This window comes from Paralichthys olivaceus, chromosome 18, assembly GCF_024713975.1.
Source record: "Paralichthys olivaceus isolate ysfri-2021 chromosome 18, ASM2471397v2, whole genome shotgun sequence".
Taxonomy (NCBI): Eukaryota; Metazoa; Chordata; class Actinopteri; order Pleuronectiformes; family Paralichthyidae; genus Paralichthys; species Paralichthys olivaceus.
Window position 1 is genome coordinate 18,542,552 of NC_091110.1, and position 20,266 is coordinate 18,562,817.

Genomic DNA, 20,266 nt, shown 5'->3' on the forward strand with positions numbered 1-20,266 from the left:
ATAGACGTCTACGAGGAAAGGACTCGACTCCTCACTTGATTTATAACATCAGTAAATTAGTTTGTGTCTCAATCTCTCAGCTGACGTTCATTTAGAACCTAATACACGATAAAGCGTTGTGCGCATCGTGTGATTGACGGCTACTAGCGTCCACTGGCTGCAGAGGGCAGGTGTAGGTCAGGTCTCAGTCAGACAAAAACCAACATGGCGCTGGACGCCAATGGGTGACGTCACAGAGGGAAACCCCAAGTACCAGATCGGGGACTTCATCTCTTCTCTGTTCTGCATTCCTGAGTCTCTTCAATGACTGATGCATGAAATTAAAGCGTCGTAAATTTGATGGAGAGAACCTGGACCCAATGATGGACACGAGGTTGTTACCAAATCAAAATCTGCTGAAAACGACAAAATGAAACCCCAGGTACTTAATCCCCAGGTTTAGTTTGATAAGTTTAAATATAATGAAAGTTTATCTAGTGACCATGGAAATGAAAGGCATCCTGTGCCTCAGGGGTTAATATATATGTAAATGAACCTTGTTAAAAGTGACAGGAATGCAGCCGGCAGAGCGTTTATCTGTAACATGTCAGTCCACAGGTACAATCTCACGTCTGTGCGGTATGTGCTGCAGACTGAGCGGCTGAACCAGGTACAATCACATGCATTGTGCGCATTTCCACCGCCTTCCCATTGTCCATTGTTCCCAGTCAGAATGTGCAGCATGCAGCAGTTTACAGAGTCTTTACATTTACAGTAAACAGTCCGCCGTGTGAAAGACGTTGTCGTTATGTGAGGTCATTGCAAAGAGGAAGGAATTGGATTTCTAAGCTGATGCACCGTTTACAGCTAATAGAAGAACTCCACCTGACAAACAGGAAAGCATCATTTGGCCCTTTTCAGACGTGAACTCTGGAAAATGTCCGCGGATTTGTCCAGACATTTTCCGAAGTTCGTGGGAGACGGTTGGGGTCACACTCACGCAGCCTCTCCACAAAACTTCAGGAGAGTATCCAGACTTCAGTGAAAGCAGCTCTTTTGTTGCTCTGACGCTCAGGTTTGCTCGTGATGTTGCTCTACGTCCAGGCTGTGACGCTCACGATCACCTTCATCACAGTCCAGACACACGTCTCTGTTTGCGGTGTGATGAGAGTGGCGCAGCGTCACAAAGGCAATGGATGGAGAAAGAAAGGCAACCGAAGTCCTGCAGGGCTGATGATAATTGAGCGGTCTGGTCTGAAACGGGAGGAGGGAAAGCGACACACCAGACTGAGCCCAGACTTCCAAACAAATCAATCACGATAACGTAAAGAAAAGCAGCAAACGACTGTTTCCAACGCAACACGGCGGCTGACGGGCGTTTGAGAGCGAGGGCACGGTTCACCCGCAGAAAAAAGAAAGAAAACAAGAGTGATTCTGATTCTGTCGCTCAGGACGTCTCATGTATGATCTGCTCCCCAGCACCTCAGGTCTCTCGTCAGTCAGGTTCAGCCAAACCAGAAGATAAGAATCTGGCACGTTTATGAACACGTCGAGGACGATTAATCAATCAAACTATCAAGCGATTCACTTCACCCACAGAGCTTTTCTTTTCATTAGTGTTCACCGAGTTCATTAACTGCTTTAAAAACTGAGGTCTCCAAGTGTAAATAAAGAAAAGTCATAATTCACACGGTGTCGGTTTTGAGTTGAGGGAATTTATTCTCTTTTATTCTTTGCACGGTGACGTGAACATTCAAGAGAAACACAGGTCGTACTTTATCTTTTTGACATGAGACTGTGACATAGTCAAAACTATAAAGCACATAAAAGAGACAATATCTGAAGATATATTCCTTCATTACAACAAACTTTATACTTGAATGGAACTCAGGAGATACCTCCACCAACTGTTCTTATTTGGATCTGCATCAGACGCATAAATATCATCATCAAGTTCCGTTAATTATTCTCTAAGAAATGAATAAAAAGTCTGGCAATGCTAAAGAAAGTCAAATTGCTTGATCCACCCGCTGATCAAGATCTGCACCAAACTTTAATGGGTTCTCCCCAGAAGCTTCCTTCAGACACAGATGAAAACATGAAGTCTTTGCCAGACTGAGCAGGATGTGGTTCATGGAAACAAATCAAACTACAGGCAAAGGCAAAGGCAAAAAACAAAAAGGATAAAACAAGGAGATGCTGGAACGTTTGGTCGAGAAACTATTCAGAACAAGAGATCAGAGAAGGAGGGAAACCAGACAAAGACAGGAAGTCAAGTGCACTCAAGGAAAAAAAGCATCAAAATAAAACAAATGAAATTACAACTCAAACAAACAAAGTCCAAAAACACAAAGATGAGTCCAACAAAAGATGCACGAAGGAATCAAACCGTTCAAAGCACAGTCAAATGTCCGATCAAGGGTCTTCAGGCTGGTTTTTGAAAGTAGGGATGTCACAGAGTACGCAGGTCTTATCTGGTGATGCTAAAACAAGTCATCCGATGCAAATTAAAGCAGAAAGGGAATAATGCAAATGAGAGATCTACGTCTGGACGATATCCGCTCCTTATAAACAGCTTCTGTTTATGTCTGGCTGTGCTGCAGGGGCTTTACCTAAGTTCACTGAAACGTTGACGAGGTCCGGCCATCAGGTTTATTTTACCACCTGGTGCACCTTGCTGGTGTCACGCAGGTCAGTGAGAATGCAGACAGTGTGTGTGTGTGTGTGTGTGTGTGTGTGTGTGTGTGTGTGTGTGTGTGTGTGTGTGTGTCAGAGAACAACAGTCGAGACATCACAAATCCATCAGTCTGAGGTAATTCAATTAAAGCACGTTTAAGATCTTCTGAACTTCATGTGGTGAGAAGAAAAGTTCCTCTGCCATGAGGTAAAACAGGAAAGTGTGTGGCAAGGATGGCAATTAAGTGTGTGTGTGTGTGTGTGTGTGTGTGTGTGCTGGTGGTATGAAACACCATTGCATCACCTGGCATCTATTTTGCAGAACGCGGGCAAATGATGGCAGTTTCACGTGTAGCAGCTGCAGCAGTTAAACGCCCCCCCCCCCCTCCCCCGACTTACTTAATGAAGAATTACAATAATGTTTAAACATGTCCCTCCGGCCGATGGTTGCCAAATAAAGTCGGACCTGACTATTAGACACCGACCATCAGTCTCTGGCAGAGAACGAAACCAGAACTGAGAGAGTGATGATTGACGCTCATCGCAGACACACATTTAAATGTTCAATGAGTAAATAATCAACTCGTCGCTAAAACCTAAAATCTGCACATGAACTTTAAAAAGTGATTCATTAAAGTTGTGTTCACTGCTGCCCCCAGGTGGACAAAAATCTGCAATTGCAGGTTTATTTGTTCACCTGCTCTCTGAGGCAGTTAGAGATGTTTCTGTGTTTAAGTAATATAAATGTTATTCATTTTTAATTGTAATATTAACATCAGTGATATTGAAGCTGTCAGACATCAACAGGCTGAAAGTGGAAGAGGAGGTTTCATACTCTCAGTCAACATCTGGTAAATCCGACTCAACAAACACAGAGAAACGCTTCTGCTGCGATCCTGCAGGTAAACTCTGTCGCCACCAGCTCTTCCACTCAGCGCTGCAGGGCAGGTGTTCAACATCTGCACAAGCTACAAAGAAACCTCCAACTGATGCCGAGGGACTGAACACATTCATCTGTGTCAGCGCTTCAGTCGGAGCGGAACCATAAACAGCTTCATTTGGGAGAAAACATCAGATCCTTAAATTGCCTTTTCCACATAAATCTGCGTCTCTGTGTGTCCTGCAGGCTGCGCTGTGTCTGCAGCCTCTCTGAGCGATGGGAGACACATTGAGAAACGACACTACAAAGTGGAAACGTTCTGAAGGTTTAAAAAAAAAAAAAAGGAAAATATAAAAAGGCCCTTTCTTTTACTTGTCGCTAACAGCAAACATTCGTGTAGCGTCGTCTGAACACCATCAATCCGCAGTGTCTGCCATCTGGTTCCAGTCGGCGTGAGAGGAGATTACAGACAAGAAAGAAGCTTCTCGCCCAACATGTGGTTTGCACCTAAACTTCCTCACCTGCTTTTCTTCAGAGACAGCAAACCACAAGCTGTGACCTGCACCCCCACCACCACACCACCGGGGCCCGCTCTGCGTGCGCTGCAGGGACGGTTACACCACACGCGCCTGCTTAAAGCCGGCTAATGGGCTCCAGATCAGTGCTCACCGAGCACCGAGGCAATAGATCAGGTTTCATTGGATGCAGATGCATGGTTGTGGATCTGGCGTTATACTGGCGGTGACATCATGAGCTCACCTTGCTGAAAGAGCACAATAGTCTCTGTGACACGGCCGGCGCCGGGCTCTTGATCTGGTTTGACTCCAGGGTTTGGTGAGGATGGATTCTGCTGCCTGAAGTCAGAATATCCCACATACATGCAGGGGACGCCATCTTGCACTTGTGAAATCGGAGTCTGAGCAGTTGTGATCGTGTTGAGGTGCTGTAGCATCAACAATACTTTTTAAAAACCAAACTTGCCAGAAAAATTGAGCACCTGAACATGGATCAGTCTGATAAGAAGTACAAGTAATTTTAGTTTGGTCCATGTACCATCTACTAACATGGAGAAGGCACGTGTTCTGTCTCGTGTTCTGCTTGGGTTTCACTGTATCTGCAGAAATCACAAAACCCCTCAGTTACATCTGGAACTGAGGAAACCAGTTTAATAACAATAACAGTGACAGAGTCAACGCGGGGGATTATTCCTGCAGCGTTACACAACCACGTCTCCGCTCGGTGGAGGTTTACACAAGGTTTTCACACGCCGCCGTCTACAGTAACTCTGCGAAAACACACGGCGAAAGCATTCAACACACTGGAGTCCATCAACGCGCCGCAGGACTCGTCTGTCACCTCAGAGCTCTAATCCAAACCTGCAGACGTCTCCAGCACACAGACAGAGCGAGGGACGACATGTGATTAAATACACAAACAACGTGAAACACTCGGGCGCCTGGCAAGGCTCCAATCTGCGATCAGTTCCAACACCGATGGACTCAACGTCCAACGCAGCTCAGAGAGACAAAGTGAACCTGGAGGCGTGTCCACAGGTGTCAATGCATCAACGCTGAGATCCAGAAAACACAGTTGTGTGCAGAGGACGATGGGACGCTGTGATTAACATGGCTTGGCCCAGTAAAAGGATTCCATGTGATTTAGTAAGTGTGGATTTTTGGCTTCATGTGTCGCCACATGTGTTTTAAAACCAAACTAAAACAAACATCGTGTCTGCATGATGCATCCAAACCTCTTGGATGGTTCTGCAGTTTTATTATGAGACTTTTTTAATGTTGAACACACATCAGCAGGTTGGTGGTTTAAATTACACATGTGATGTACTTTCCTTTTAATTTGTGTTTTCTTTATTGAGAAGCTGAGGAAGTCACCGAACGCAGCTGATCCGAAGCGAAGCCGGCTGAGGCCTTATTGTTTCATCATGGTCTGAGTTTAATCTGGTGAAAAGTAAGGAAGAGCTGCAGCTCGAGCGTCAGACTGACTGAGGCTGCTGAGAGTGGAAGATTTTCATCAGGACCCAGAACGCACTGAGAAAAAGATGTGTTACAGAATATTTCTTTTTAGAGGATATTACTACCAGGAGCTAGGTTTTACAGAATACATTTGTATTTACCTTTATACATATATCTGTTGATTAAGGATTTTCATTACACACATTGATGCTGTTGGTCATCAGTGTTCCCATCATTCTGCATATTCTCCTCACATGATATTGCACAGTACACCACTAAAATGAAGGTATTTATGTACTTTAACTTGTGTTAAAAAATGTGAAACCACATACTTGGTCAATAAAGCAAATTCTGATTCTGATCTCAAAATCCAGGAGTTTAAAACAGCCTGAACAGAAAACATCCTTTTAATTAAAAAGAATTATATCTTTCTATAGCTCCTACCTGTCTGCAGCATCCCGGAGCCGGACTCCCCCTCCACATCCTCCGGTGTCTCCTCGGCCGAGACGGTGCTCCTCGTCAGGAGGCAGAAAACCCAAAGCGTCCAGGTGAAGGAGCAGCGGGACATCTTCCTCACTCTGAAGCACCTTCTTCAAAAGGACAGTTTCAGGACATGCAAAGAGTCAGAGAGGCAAAGAGCCAAAGAGTCAAAGCTCCAGTTCAGCAAAAAATAAACCTGAGGACTGAACTTTGCTGTTTAAAGGCTCCAGCAGGAGATGAGACACATCCTCTCTTCACCTCCTCCACTTCATCACCTCCTCCTCCTCACCGAGCTGCAGCTTCTCTCCTCCAGCTGCCAGTGACGTCAGCTCACCAGCCAATCCAGGCCACGCCCCCCGCTGTCTGTTGTGGACCAATTAAAATCCTGGACTGCCTCCACACCCATGCTCTGGTTCAGAGCTCGTGTGCAGCTGCAGTGTGAAATGTTCACTTTTATTAACATGTGATCCTTTTTAATTGATCGATAATTGATAAGTGCTTTTACTTGATGAGTAAACCGGGTAAATATTACTTCAATAAAGTTTAATGTTGACACGATTCAGAAGTAACTACCGTCATCCGTCCATCGCACAGAACTGTGAGTAAAGATGGACGATTTGACGGCCCCATAACTGAAGCCAAAGCGTCTTTATCGCCCCCTGGTGGCCTGGTTGCAGTATCATTCATGAGCCCCTACTTCCTCCATGTTAGCAGATGGCGCATGGACCAAACTATAAAAGTCAAACTCCACTAATTGTTTCTCTAGAGATGGTTTCTGTCATTAGTTATGTCCTATCACACAGATTTTATTTTTAAGTATTTGTGCTTCTGATAAGTTTGGTTTAGGGTAAAGACCTCAAAACCAAAAATACGTACAGGGTTAACGTCATCCAGCAGTATTCAAATTTCAATAAATGTAGGACGTAAAAAGTTTCAGGGCTTGAACTGTAAACTCAAAATGTTCTGTTTATGGGGCAATTTCTTTCTCTCCGTTAAATTTGACACAAACAATAGATATGAAAAGGACAAACTCACACTTCCTGTAGGAAAGAGGAAGGGACATAAGTATTTCCTTCATTTGAATTCTGATATTTAACAAATACTATATTGCAAAAATGTAAAAACAATTGTCTCGTTGTCTAGAAGCAGGTGTGAATAATTATTTCACCAGTTCAGTCCTCGAGGTGAACGACATAAAACCGACTTAATTTAAATTGAATAAAATGTGATAAAAAAAAACAAACAACACAGCTAATGAGACTTTTCAATACAAACATTTAAGAATCGACATCATGTCATTTCATAATACCTCTTTATTCAAGGACTTATATTCATACAAAATCTATAGGTACAGTCAAAATGACCGTGGGGGAGACAGTCAACAGATCAGGCAGCGAAGGACTCGGTCGGACTCGGTCCAGAAGCTCCTCTGACAAAGAGCCTTGTTTCCACTTTGAAGGTTCTGTGATAAAATGTCATTGAATCTTGTGTTTGTCTTTTTTTCTTAAACCTGAAACTGATACTTGAGTGTTTAGAGAATCAGAAAATACAACAAATTGTACAAATCGTGGACTTTTTTCTTTTTTTTTTTTATGACATGCACATTTCATTTCAGAACATGCAAAACAGGACATGTCCAGGAGGGGGAGTCACCGTGCACCCGTGAGAGGACTTGTTTATTGTCGAGCTCGTTGAGAATGTAAGATCATTTTTTAAAATTAATGCACAACGAGAATATCTCAAGTTTACAGAAAAGCTACGAGACGTCTGGTACGTCTCACAGATGTGAGACCACAGGAAGAAAATTGAAACAAGGATTTGGATCTAATCACATTTGCAAATAATTCACGTGACCTTTAACCCACTCAGAGATAAGACACACATAAATTATGTTAATCCAATCTGTAATTTGATCAAAATGTCAAACAATGATTGAGAAAATATATTAAGAGATGTAAAAAAATAAATATCTTCAAATATCTAATTTGAGAAATCATAAAAAAAATAAAAAAAAAGCATTAAACTTGTTTTTATAATATCTGTTGAATTGTTAACTCGGCCAACATTTAATTAAGATCAGTTCAGATGAGCTGCTAATTGATTAACCTCAAAATTGATTTGCCTTTTGAAGAAAAAATATGTTGCCTCCTCCATTTAAGTGGATGGGGGATGGACTACACAGTCAAATACATTTTTACTCAAAGGTTTAGTTAATTAGTTATATGTTTATGGTTTTAATCAGTTATTTCATGATATAAAAACGTGGTGAAATGTCACGATTGACAAGTGAGACCGTGTCATGATTGCAAGATGGTGGCGTTCGTGTGCAGGATATTTTGGCTTCATGTCTGGATGTCGGGAGACGCATCAACCATCTCTCTCTCTCTACAGAATATATTAAAGCTCATACTTGAAGTAGATACTGGGTACTGTAGTTGTTGTGCCAGGTGGGAATGTGTCGCATTAGCCTGACAAGCTAATGGACCAGAAGTAAAGCCTCTGGTCTGGCAGCAGCTGGTTCAGGTTCATCCTCTGTGACTCTGACATCTGGTTGTGATGAACAAGCTTCAAAATCCACTGAAAAGTATTTCAAAATACAACTAGACCCAAGTCTGGAGAGGACAAACTTTTATACTCGGGGTGTTTCTATCCAGCGTCATGCAGTCGACCTCCCAACCTCAAAAAAAAAAAAAACACCCTGGAGTGAGCTTCATATACGATTTGTGTGTTTTCTGTACATCACATATGAAATATTTACAATATACAACTCTTCACACATAAAATGTCAAAATTTGGTCACAGTCGCACTAAAGCCTGAACCTGGAGATTCCAGAGGGTTAAAGCTACAGGGCAGATGAAGTGTCGTCTTGTTGCATAGCCCTACGTGAAGTCAACAGTCAGCAGCAACAACACAACTCTTTGCTGTACCTGCGGATGCACGCACAGGAGACGTCCGCCGACAACCCCTCGCACAATACTGCTCTCGTTGGAAAGAGGTGAGAAGGAAAGGGAGACCCGTGGGATTTGGGCAGATATGGCAGAGATGACATAAACTGGATCATTAATCAAAAAAATGGCACTTTCCTCGATTTAGAGACGATTTCTACCAACGCACTGGCAGTGTGTTCGAAAGAGAAAGGCAAATACTTACCACACATCCTTAAGCAGAAGTACAGACACTATTTTTTTTTGACATGTTCAAGACCCTGCATGCACTACATTGCTTACTTTGCATCTGATTTACCTACCACGACATTTTTAGTACAAAAAAGTGTTGAGTTTTTTTTTTTTTTTTTGCATTCTGTCCTTTAAACCAGATTCAAACAAACCAACAGCTTTGTTCCGTCCGCTTGTTTCTCAGCCGCGTGTACGTCGCTCTCATCTCATCCCAAAAGCCGGGCGGCATCTCAGTCCACCTGGGAAAACGAGGCACTTGGTTTTCAGCCACATGAAGTCAGAAAATGATCTAGTCCCTATATGTGCACTCCAGAAATCTACATCTGGGACGATTTACCAAAAAAACGGGATGGTTAAAACTCTGCTCTACTTCTACTCTAACCGATCCCTGTGATTTCTGTCACATTAATTACCGGGTCCATTAAGTGTTAGAAATTTAAGACCGAAATAAATTAGTTCTTGACGTCAGAATTGGTTAAAAAAAAAAAAAAAAAAACCTGAACAGTTAAAGACGAAGAAATTAAATGTAAAAACTGTTAACTGTTGGCAAACGTAATCAAAACAAAACGTACAGTGACGATCGAAACGTTGTGAGCAGTCGTGCTGACACCAGGAATGAGGGGTTTTTTTAGAATAAGGGAATTTTGGCTTCTGTCTTCTGCTCCAACACTGATTTTACTGGCCAAGGCAAAAATACTTAAGGGTCTTCACATGTGCTATGATTTCAGTGCAAGTAAAGGGGGGTTACAAAACGTCATCAGAGTCTTTCTGTTCTTTAAAAAAGGAGAGCAACACCACAAAGCTGGAATGATTTCTGATCCCCTTTTACAGCACTTTTCCATCTCGCGGGTTCCTTCGGTATCGATCCTCTGGCACGAGCGCTTTACAGCCCCGACGCCAACATCGCCCCAAAGTGTTCCGCCATGTTAGCACCAGTCCTCGTCTTCCCTCTCCCTGAGACTTCCTGTTCCTCTGCTCCCAGGCCCGGACGCGGAGCTGACCCCGAGGGTGAAGTGGAACCCGTTTGCCACCACTGCCGCCCGGGCCTGCGAGACGGGCATCGTGACGGCCGCGGCGGCAGTACCGTGCGAAGCGGAGGCTGTAGTTGAGGCAGTGGTTCTGGCATGGCTGCGCACGGCGTCCTGCAAGTCCTCGGTCTCCTCAAGGAGGGCCTGTTGAGAAGCGTCCTGCAGCTGCCGGTTTAAATAAGGGTCCGAACCGATGCGGGTGACCGGGATCGGGGACTCGTTGTGGTCCCCGAATAAGCGGTCGTGCTCTGAAAGGCCACGGCTGAAGCGCGTCTGGTGCCCTTTTGTGGTGTTGCTGGCGCCGGACGGGAGAGGTGAGGAGTTGGCGGTCTTGTAGGTCACGGCAGGACGAGGGGTGAGGGGCGTCTGGGGCAGCTGCCTGCGACTACGGCCTGGCGTGCTCGAACCAGAGGGGAGCGCCACGGTACCAGCTTTACCCACGTTGCTACCATACTGAGAAAACAAGACGAGACAAAATTACCTCCATCGATCCTTGAGAAACCAAATGCCCCTTGAAAAGTTTGCTAACTCACCTGTTTAACCAAACCGGCGTCCTGACCCTCACCGGGCGACGTGGATCTACTGGGGCCGGCCGACCGGGCGTAACACTGCTCCCTGCTGCCGTAACGCTCACAGGAGTAGTAGCGCTGCTTCTCTCCGGCGGAGGAGTGGTGTCTCCGCTCGTGAGGCCGGCTGCGGTCCCGCTCCCTCGCTCGTTCTCTGGACAAACCTTCAGCTGAAGGGTCGGTGAACGAATCTGGACGAACACAAATGAATTGATGGAAAGGCAGGTGGAAACAAATGGTGTCGTGCAGCCGTCACTTTCATCACAAATATCAATTTACTATAAATAGGATTAAATTATTTTTTTTTTACTGGAGAGTTTTTCACGTCAGATATCGCAGCTCTGTGATATCTACAGTTTTTGAAGTGTGAAATACTGAGCCTTCATGTTTAATCCCACTTTTTAATTAAAGGGAAATGACTGATCCAGTAATTGCATGTGTGTTTCTCTCTGGACCTTCGGTGTGGGGCATAAAGCAGAGCACTGTGGTGGAGTCACTTTCTTCTGCGCTGGAATAATTCCAGTTTCCAGATTAAAACTGCGACGACAGAAACACAGAAGCCCATTCATCTTCCTGATGCGTCGGATTGGAAGGATGACGAGCTTTCAGGGTCTGATGCCGTTCCTCTCAGTTTAATAGATGCAGAGCGGGCGGCTGAATCTTCTGCTGAGGTTCCCATCAATCTATCTGCTGTGGACGTTTCTCTCTGCAGTAAAGTCCAGCTGCTGCCCTCCAGTGTTAACACAAACTAAAACACCCGGTCACCAGCTCTCAGGTTCGAATCTGATGCCAAAGTCTCACACTCGGCCAGAGACCTCTCGTGTGTCGTGCCTTTTTTTTTTTCAGGACATTATTTCTGTCTGTCCACAGCCAAATACTGTAAAGGCAGAATGTCAAGGTTTCGTCTTAAAGACGTATAGGAACAGATCTTTAAAGAGAAATGACGTCACGAGTCAAAATCACTTATTTTTGTTGCACCTCAGCAGCAGATGATGTCACTCCAGAGCGAAACTGCAGATACCGCTTTCATTTCTGTAAATTTCACACCTCAGAGTTCGCCGAGTGTCAGACGTCACCTCATTCATGGCAAATCGTGGCCGGAGACGCCGCCGGGGGTTTACGTGTGCTGGACAATGTGTGTTTACTGGTGTGTTGTGGTGATCTTTGGTTCTTAGAGAGCAAAAAAAGTAGAAATTCAACATTCTTCAGTTGCGTGTTGCAGCTCTAAGTTCAGGCTGTACGAAAGTGACGATCCAGGTCAGAGGGAACAAAGGGAATAAAGAAGAAGAAATAAATCCCCAGGAAAGCAGATTTTCCCCCGAGAGCTCCCGGCTCTGTCTCTCTGTTAATCGGCCGAGAAGCCTGACGTGTAAAATCCCTGCAGCAGAACCTCTGTCACCCTCTGTGCAAAACCTGATCATGGAATTTTAATCCTATAAAGAATTCGTGCGAGGAAAGCCCTGTGATCTTTGTGTGTCTACGAATCATTTCTGTTTCAGACGAGTTAATGAAGATGTGTACATTTCATTTCTGTCTCACCGATGGTGCTGGACGGATGAACAGACGCCGTTCTGTCCAGGGACTTCTGCTTCTTGTCTTTGTCCTTGTCCCTGCGTCGATGGCAGCGGTGGTGGTGGTGATGGTGGTGAGCTCGATCCTGACCCTGGACCGCCGAGGCCTGAGCCAGGCCGAGCCGCTCCAGGTCGTACTCCCTCAGCCCGTCCTCCTGGTGGCGCTGCGGCGTCAGCGAGGACGCCGAGCGCCTGATGGGACTGAGGTCGACGATCGGCTGCGAGGGGACGAGAGAAGGCGGAGAGGTGTGGTGAGAAAGTAGAGCGGCGGAGCGGCTGAGGTGTTTTCACCCAAACCACCTGTACTGGATCGCCCAAATATCCACGACACACACACGACACAACCAGTGGATGGCGACCTTTAGTCTAAAGACGATGTTTAGTCCGTTCTTCTCCAGGAAAATGTGAGAAACGTTTGAGAAGAATGAAAACTTCTTGTTACAGAACTTACACAGATTGTAAGTTAGCAGGCGTCGCTGCTAGTGAACAGAGAAGAGGTGGAGTGATGTCACTGGCCTCTTGTAATCTTAATGATGTGTTTTACACTGATTCATATTTATTCTAACACTTTGTGTTGAAATCAATTTTGATTTTCTCTGAGGTCACTGACACTCACCCCACCTGATTATGAGCTTTCTGACCAGTGCGGCTGTTGGGATAAGGAACTGGAACAGCAGCTAAGATACAGCCCCCCCTGCTGGTTACTGAGTAGTACTTTTAAATATATAAAAGCTTTAAAACCTGTATAATGTGCAATTCAGGATTTAAGGTTCAAATGCAAGAACTTTATTAAAACAAAATCACTTTTAATTTACTTCAAGTTTCATCCTTGAATCAAATCGTGTCTGTGGGTTTAAATAGAAAATAAACAAATACCAAAAATCAGCAACTCTATAATAAAATATAAATATATGCATGAGAAGCATAAATAGAGTTCTTCAATATAATATAATTAAACCTAATTATACAGGTGTTGAGGGTTTGAAATATAATAGAAGATTTTAGATTACGGTTTTGTGCCGTTCCTCTCGTTCCCCCCCCCCACAGTCTCACCTGCAGCTACACTCACAGATAACGATATCACAACACTGCAAGAAATATTCATGTTACTACAATGTTTTATCTAGAACACAGTCTTAAAATCTTACCTTATAGATAAATCTAACTATAAGAAATAATGATACCTCCCACGAGGGAGTCAAAGAGTCTTTTTTTATGACCTTGTTTGGTTTTGTTTTAGTGTTTGAATAAGATTTTAAGACTGACAGAAACATTAAATGACAGAGAAGAGGTTGAAAGTTGGTTGTTCAGTGAAAGAAAAGTTATTTCAAAGCAGGAAAGCAGCAGCACTCTCTCTGCCTTGTTTTCACAGTCACACACCGACTCACAAAATAACTACACACTACTACTTTACTACACAACAACACACAACCACATTTCACCAAAGTGTCGTCTTGTACGAGGTAAATGTGCTCGACGTATCCGGATACACACACGTGTATAATCGTCCAGGGGTTGAATCTGGATATGATTTGTGTTTTCTGTAAATTAGTGTGTGTTGCGTTTGCATGGAATGACCGGTGTGTGATGTGAATGTGTCGGAGGGTGTGAGCTCTGCACTGAGATGAGAAGAAACACACACACACATGAGAGGAGAGGGGGAAGAGGAGGAGGAAAAGAAAAAGAGAGAGGGGGCACAACAGGTGGTACATACTGCCAGGTGGGTCCCAGGGGCGTGGCGAGGGTGGCTCCGCTATCAGACAGCACACACAAGAGGGAGGTGGGCAAAACATTAGCAGTGGGCAGTGGAAGACAGGAAGACAGGGAAGAGGAGAGGAAGAGGAGAGGAAGAGGAGAGGAAGAGGAGGACAAGACTGGTGTTATTCTATATTTTTACCATTAACTTCTGACTGACTTTTCTATAATCTACAGTGTTCAGCTGTTTTAAGAAATATCTGAGATTCAATCAAACTTAATCAAATAAAATTCTTCAATTAAGAAAATATATAGATTTTAAAGATCCTTTCTACATCAATTATTGTGTTAATTATTTATATCAGGAGAAACATAATGAAAGGCTCATATCAGCTGATGTGTGAACGAACGAAAAAGTGTTTATCCTTTAAAGAGCGAGATCGAGAGAGCGAGAGAGAGAGAGAGAGAGAGAGATCAAAATGCAACATAAACATACATGAACATAATGTCACGTGTTTGTGGGACAAAGCAGGAGACAGACAACAACACAGAGTGAAGGTAAACGTGACACGGTCCAGGAAACTCAGAGAAATGAATTCGGCAGACAAGAGCAGCTACTGCCACAGAGTCACAGTCAAAAAGAGAGAGAGAGACACTTGAAAAGTGAAATTCATAAAAGACAAAAGGATTAAAATAGCCGTACAAAAATTAGCTCTCACGTCAATTGTTGATCATAATTTTACAGATGAAAACTATTTGAATTCTCTGACCAGAGCAACTGAAAATCATTACTGTCGATTTGATTCTTTGCACACTGTTGAACTTGTAAAGTAAAGTAAGTAAAGCCTCTGAGTGTTTCCTACAGGGCTCCAGTCTTTTTAATATTTCAATATCTGGGACTCTCAAGTCTGGAGGAGAAAAGGAAACAGCTGATAGAAGTTAAAAAAAACTTTACGAACCAGCATTTTGAGTGTGAAAACAACAAGTTCAAGCTGTTGAATAAAAAATATATTTCCCCGTCTGATGTTCCCCTCCTCCGCCGTTTGTTAAAATAAATCTACAGTGTCCAGTGTCCTTGTTTTCTAAACCCGATTATTATCGACTTTAAAGAAAGCAGCTGTAAAAACAGGAAGCGCGGCGTCACGAGCCGCGGAGACCTTACGTAGTACTCGGCGTTGAGTCTGGGGAGAGAGGCCGCTCGGCAGTGGCCCTCCAGGCTGGGATATCCCTCCGAGTCTGAGAGGTTCTCCACCTGCTTCAGCTCAACCAACTCCTGAGGAGGAGAAGAGGAGGAGGAGGAGGAGGAATCATGAACGGACTTCACAGAAAGTAGGATTATATGATTGATTCTCTTGGTGTTTGTACCTGAGGTCTGGTGTAATACGGCACATCCTCTGACTGACCCCTCTGCAGTTTCCTCGGACCTCTGGGTCTCTGCGCCGCCTGAGCGACGTCTCCGGACTGTGAGTGTTTGATGCCGCTCCTCCGGTTCAACCTGGAATCAAACGTTCAGGGGCTCTGACTCAGACACCACAATCAGTTTCACAAAAGAGCCTCTGGACGGCTTTTTCTCAGCCTCTCTACCCCGCAGGCCAGCTCCGCAGCGAGAGCTACGTTTCCATGGTAACAATCGATGACGCCTGCTGACCGGTGGCATGAAATGCACAGAAGAAACGCGGCTCATCAACTATTCTGTGGCGCGAGCGAGGAAAAGAGAAGCAGGAGAATCATCGTCGTCATCATCATCATCATCATCTACGTTTGAGCCTGCAGACGATGATCAGAGCATCTTTCCCCCGCGCACATGAGAAACAACAACAACAACAACAACAACAACAGTCTTCATCATGTGTTTCTGTATGTTTCTCACATTGCGTCTCTGTTTATCGACGTGGCGGACGTGGCGGCGGTGATGGCAGTAATGGGCGGGACCTCTGGCGTACGTTCCGGCTCAGGTTGGGGAGGGAGGGGCTGTTTGGGGCTGCAGATCCGAGGTTCTACTTCCTGTATGTGAGTCAGCGGCAGCACAGGACGGAACAACGCCCCCATTTTACTCTGCAGGACAGAGAGACAGAAATAAAGAGAACTCCTCTGGATTATTGCTTTTCATTTATATTAATTCTTCATTAGATGGTTGTTAAATAAAAACTAAAATACTGATATATCTGAGAAAAGGCTCAAATCAATGGTCAATAATAAGTTCGGCTCTAGTTTGAACTACTTCTGTAAATTATTACTTGTGCTCGTGTGAATCTGTTTAACAAATGCACACATCACAAACTGAGTCAATTTTACAGGTTTTTAACTTTTAACAGATCGTTTCACTTGTGCTTAATGTTTGGAGTTTGTTTGTTTCGATGTACCTGAGGTCCCCCTGCAGGATGCTGCTGCTGGAGTCTCTTGGCTCGGTTCTGTTTGTAGAAGTCAAAGATCATGAGAGCAGCGTAGACCTTCCCCACCGTCAGCTCGTTGTCTGAGGGAGGAGACAGAGAACAGTTCCCTCATCAGGGCAGTAGATGGCACCAGATGAGAAACAAAGACACGTAGAGATCTGAGATCCGAGAATTATAAATCAATCAAATGTTTCATCCTGATTTACACATTTCTTGTTATTCGTGTCGGATTCACGCTGCGGATTTTTGAATTTGTTCAAAAGAAACACAATATTCTAACCAGGACTCGTGACTCGTGGAGACGAATGAGAAGTAAAAATGGAGAAATCAAAAGACGTTGTGAGAAAAAGCAAACAGGAAACAGTCGACACAGGAGAGGAAACCGTGGCTCACACTTATGAGGCGTCACCAGCAGGTTGACCGTCTTCTGCGACAGGTTCGGCCAGACTCGGTTCAACTCCCTCTTCAGGTCAGCGTCGCACAAATGCTGCGCCAGGACCCCTGAGGACGCACCCACACATCACTGTCATATCAAATATGCACCACAGTGACCCCCCCCCCCCCCCTCCCCCGGTGTTCACATTAACATCAGAGCCGCCAGTGCGGCCCAAAGGGATGCTGGGTGATTTCTGTGGTTTCAGTGTCTCACCAGATGCCAGCTTGATCTCCAGGGCTGTGCGGATCAGGGCCATGAGCGTGGAGGTGAAGTGAACCGTGTTGTCATCGGCGATGGGCATGTTCATCTTCACCAGTCGCTGAGAGGGAGGGGGGGGGGGGGGGGACCGGGAACAAATTAGCAACAGCTCAGTGAAACTCGGTGGATTTAAGATGATTATTATATAAGAATAAATCTAAAGAATAACATGATAATAATATATATATATATTTGTAATGGTTTTGTTAATCAACTGGAATAAAGACGCTAGAGCTTTAAATATGTGATCATCATCAATTCATATATTTTTAATTAGCTGGTTTTGTCGATAAACATCAGAAAATGGTGAAAGATTCTCATCCAAGCATCAAATCCTGCAGCAGTTTACTGTTTGACCTTATTCCGTCATAAACAAATTCATATACTCAGTTATTCTGCAAAAATATTAATTGATTTGCCAATTAACTGTTTCACTGCAGCTTCTGCGTCCGTTACGAGTTTCTTTATAGTTTCAGTTTGAAGCTAAGATGAATGTGTGTGTGTGTGTGTGTGTCTGTGTGTGTGTGTGTGTGTGTGTGTGTTTTCTGCGCTGTTGCAAATCCGATTAACTTGTGATGCATGCAGCAGTGTGTGCTTTGCTCTGCGGACACGCTGAGCTGATGTCGCTGCTGCAGCACGTCCCTCATTCTGGAAATAACGATTCAACGCACCTCAAGAGAAAAGACCGCCGACAGAAAACGATCCATCAAATTTCAGTGCAACATGCTCACGACATAGCTGCACTGTAAGTTATTGGTTTGTGTAATCGTCTCTCAATAAAGGCTGTAAAGATGATGGTGCTGCAGGGAAACTACATTAGGACCAAATCCAGTCTCTGCTCGGTGCAAAAATAAATTGTAAAGTTCAACAGACGCAAATGTGAGATTTATTTATTAACTTAAGTCCCAGCAGGAGGAAGATTAGTGATAAATATTTAATGCTGTTTGTTTTTGTGTAATGTAACAGATAAAACATTTTAACATGTCTCTAAGTGCTGAATTTTCACTATTATCTGACATTTAACTGAATTGTTCTTGTTAATTAAGAGTTAATTGTCTTGACAATCCTGCAGAAACACAAACCAGGCAGCACAGAGGCTCGGTTATAATTCATCAATCAAGGTTCCAGTATTTGTGAAAAGCAGAAACTTATAGAATAAATCCATGCCATGCAGGAGGACTGGATCAATGCAGCGATGAAGTGAGTAATACACACATGCACGAATGAGTTAGTGCAACATGTTCACAGTGAGGCCGGAGGACAGCGAAGATATGTTCTGGATATAAATCAACAAGTTTAATAAAATACAAAAGCACTAAAAGAAAAAAGAAAACTGAAGCTGATGGTTCCCATTTTCTGAAATTGCATGGAGGCAAAACAGAGACAAGACAGAAGAGTAAGTTTTACTCAGATGGAGAGATGAGAGGATCTACTTCGTGCAGGAAGCGAAACAACAACAAAGACATAAAGACGCAGAACGACACATTTTAAACACAGGACGCAGTGAAGTTAGAGGAAGGAGGAGAGAAGATGGAAATCCCCAGACGAGGTAAAAGAGAGTTGATTCAGACGCTCTGAGGACAGAAGAGAAAACTAGAGGCTGCCAGGGATAATTGTGACCGTCGAGGAAAGATGTGTTCGTTAGGGAAGCAGGTTAACGAGCAGCAGAACAGTGGGTGGCGGAAAATAAAAATGGGGAATGGGGGGAAATGCCAGTCTTGCCCTCGAGTGCACTGCTGCTCTCTCTGTGTGTTTGTTCATGTCTGTCTCTGTCGATTCACAAAAAACAAGAGTTATATTTGGAGACGCCACCACGTCAGGGCCAGACATCTCTAACCGGGGCGAGGGCAGGGCCGCGCTTAACCGTGATTCATCCCGACAGCTGTGCATGCACTGGATCCACTCACATCAAGTCTGCATGCTAAGAGGTGAGCAGCCGGCACAGGGACGACCTGAGGAGTATCCAACTGTTCACTTCACTCCCACTGCACTGCCAGTCTTTCAAATAAGAAAGAGCCGGCTTCTCTCTATTTATTATTAGTGCTGCACGTCCCTGAAGCAGATTAACTGAATGCACGACGAACCCGAGCAGAGCAGGAAAAGGCCACAGAGCTTCACACATGAAATGAAAGACGACACAACAGCAGGAAGGAAGATACCGACTGTGACACACTGACAGAAGCCTGAAGATGTTTGACAGGTGGAAGCACCAGGAGGAAGAAGAGGAGGAGGAAGAGGAGGAGGAGGAGGAGGAGGAAGAGGAGGAGTGGTTCTACCTTATAGGCGACTCGGGACGGACATTTCTTTCCCAAACCTAGAGGAGGGGACATGTCGCGGAGCATCTTGTACATATCGCGGAAAGTCATGCGGCCGCTTCCCGGGGGAAAAGACGAGAGTGAGGCCACGGGAGGAGGGATGGAGATTAAAAAGGAGGAGAAGGGGGAAGAGTTGAAGCATGACAGAAAGTGGGAAAAAAAAAGAAAAAAAGAGGGAGACACAGAAATCCTTGTTAATAAGATTTCCAGGAAATGAAGATCTGAAATGCCATCCCGGCTGGATTTACAGATTCAGGAGCGGATCAGAGGACGAGGGGAGGATGCTCCGGAGGATTCCCTGTACAGAGAATGAGATGGGAATGAAGAGTGGGTTTTATGTTGAAGGAATACTCCACTGAAGATCCATCTTATGAGTAACAACCGCTCATCACCTGTGGGCTCGCAAAGTTGCTTGAACAAGTCAGTAGCTTGAATTCAGCTTGAATTGATTGTAGTTACTATGGATCCAAACGTCCATAAAAACAACTCAAAGAACTCCTGCAGCATTTTATATTCACATTTGTTGCATAATTCAACATTGCTCGGACATTTTCCGGAGTTCATGTCCAAAAATGTCTCGATAGACTCAGTATCATAAAGTAGAGATGAGCCAAAGTGTCGTAAAACACGTATAAAAAGCTGTTTGTGTTCGACGAACAGGAAACAGAGTCTGAGCCCAGATTTCCACAACCGAAGCCCTGAAATATCGGCCGTTGCCTCCAGAGGCTAATTGGTCGTCAAACGAAAGCAGAAATATTAACGGCTCGATCAATAGAGTAGATTATTCTGCAGGAGGTGTTTAAGAGGTTTCTTGAAATGATTTTACTACAACTTTACAGATG

The 20,266-nt window shown here is 44.3% G+C and overlaps 2 protein-coding genes across 9 annotated transcripts in view; both read right to left on the reverse strand.

Moving 5' to 3' along the window:
• Positions 1-6,357, reverse strand: part of LOC109641229 (collagen alpha-1(II) chain) — a 66,554-nt gene extending 60,197 nt beyond the window's left edge. Inside the window, exon 1 of the mRNA XM_069513986.1 lies at positions 5,950-6,357. Within this exon, the coding sequence (XP_069370087.1) occupies positions 5,950-6,073 (124 nt within the window). The 5' untranslated portion in view covers positions 6,074-6,357. The remainder of the gene's footprint in view (positions 1-5,949) is intronic.
• Positions 6,358-7,280: 923 nt separating this feature from the next.
• The window catches only part of cacna1bb (calcium channel, voltage-dependent, N type, alpha 1B subunit, b), an 87,420-nt gene continuing 74,434 nt past the window's right edge, over positions 7,281-20,266 (reverse strand). For 4 of the 8 annotated variants that reach the window (XM_069514109.1, XM_069514108.1, XM_069514105.1 and 1 more), the window contains 11 exons: positions 19,386-19,482; positions 17,065-17,170; positions 16,809-16,916; positions 16,386-16,495; positions 15,893-16,077; positions 15,388-15,517; positions 15,185-15,295; positions 14,042-14,080; positions 12,296-12,545; positions 10,724-10,947; positions 7,281-10,643 (listed from right to left, as the gene is read on the reverse strand). In XM_069514109.1, coding sequence (XP_069370210.1) covers positions 10,089-10,643; positions 10,724-10,947; positions 12,296-12,545; positions 14,042-14,080; positions 15,185-15,295; positions 15,388-15,517; positions 15,893-16,077; positions 16,386-16,495; positions 16,809-16,916; positions 17,065-17,170; positions 19,386-19,482 — 1,915 coding nt within the window. In that variant the 3' untranslated portion in view covers positions 7,281-10,088. The remainder of the gene's footprint in view (positions 10,644-10,723; positions 10,948-12,295; positions 12,546-14,041; positions 14,081-15,184; positions 15,296-15,387; positions 15,518-15,892; positions 16,078-16,385; positions 16,496-16,808; positions 16,917-17,064; positions 17,171-19,385; positions 19,483-20,266) is intronic. The other 4 variants (XM_069514112.1, XM_069514111.1, XM_069514106.1 and 1 more) reach the window with 2 other exon arrangements.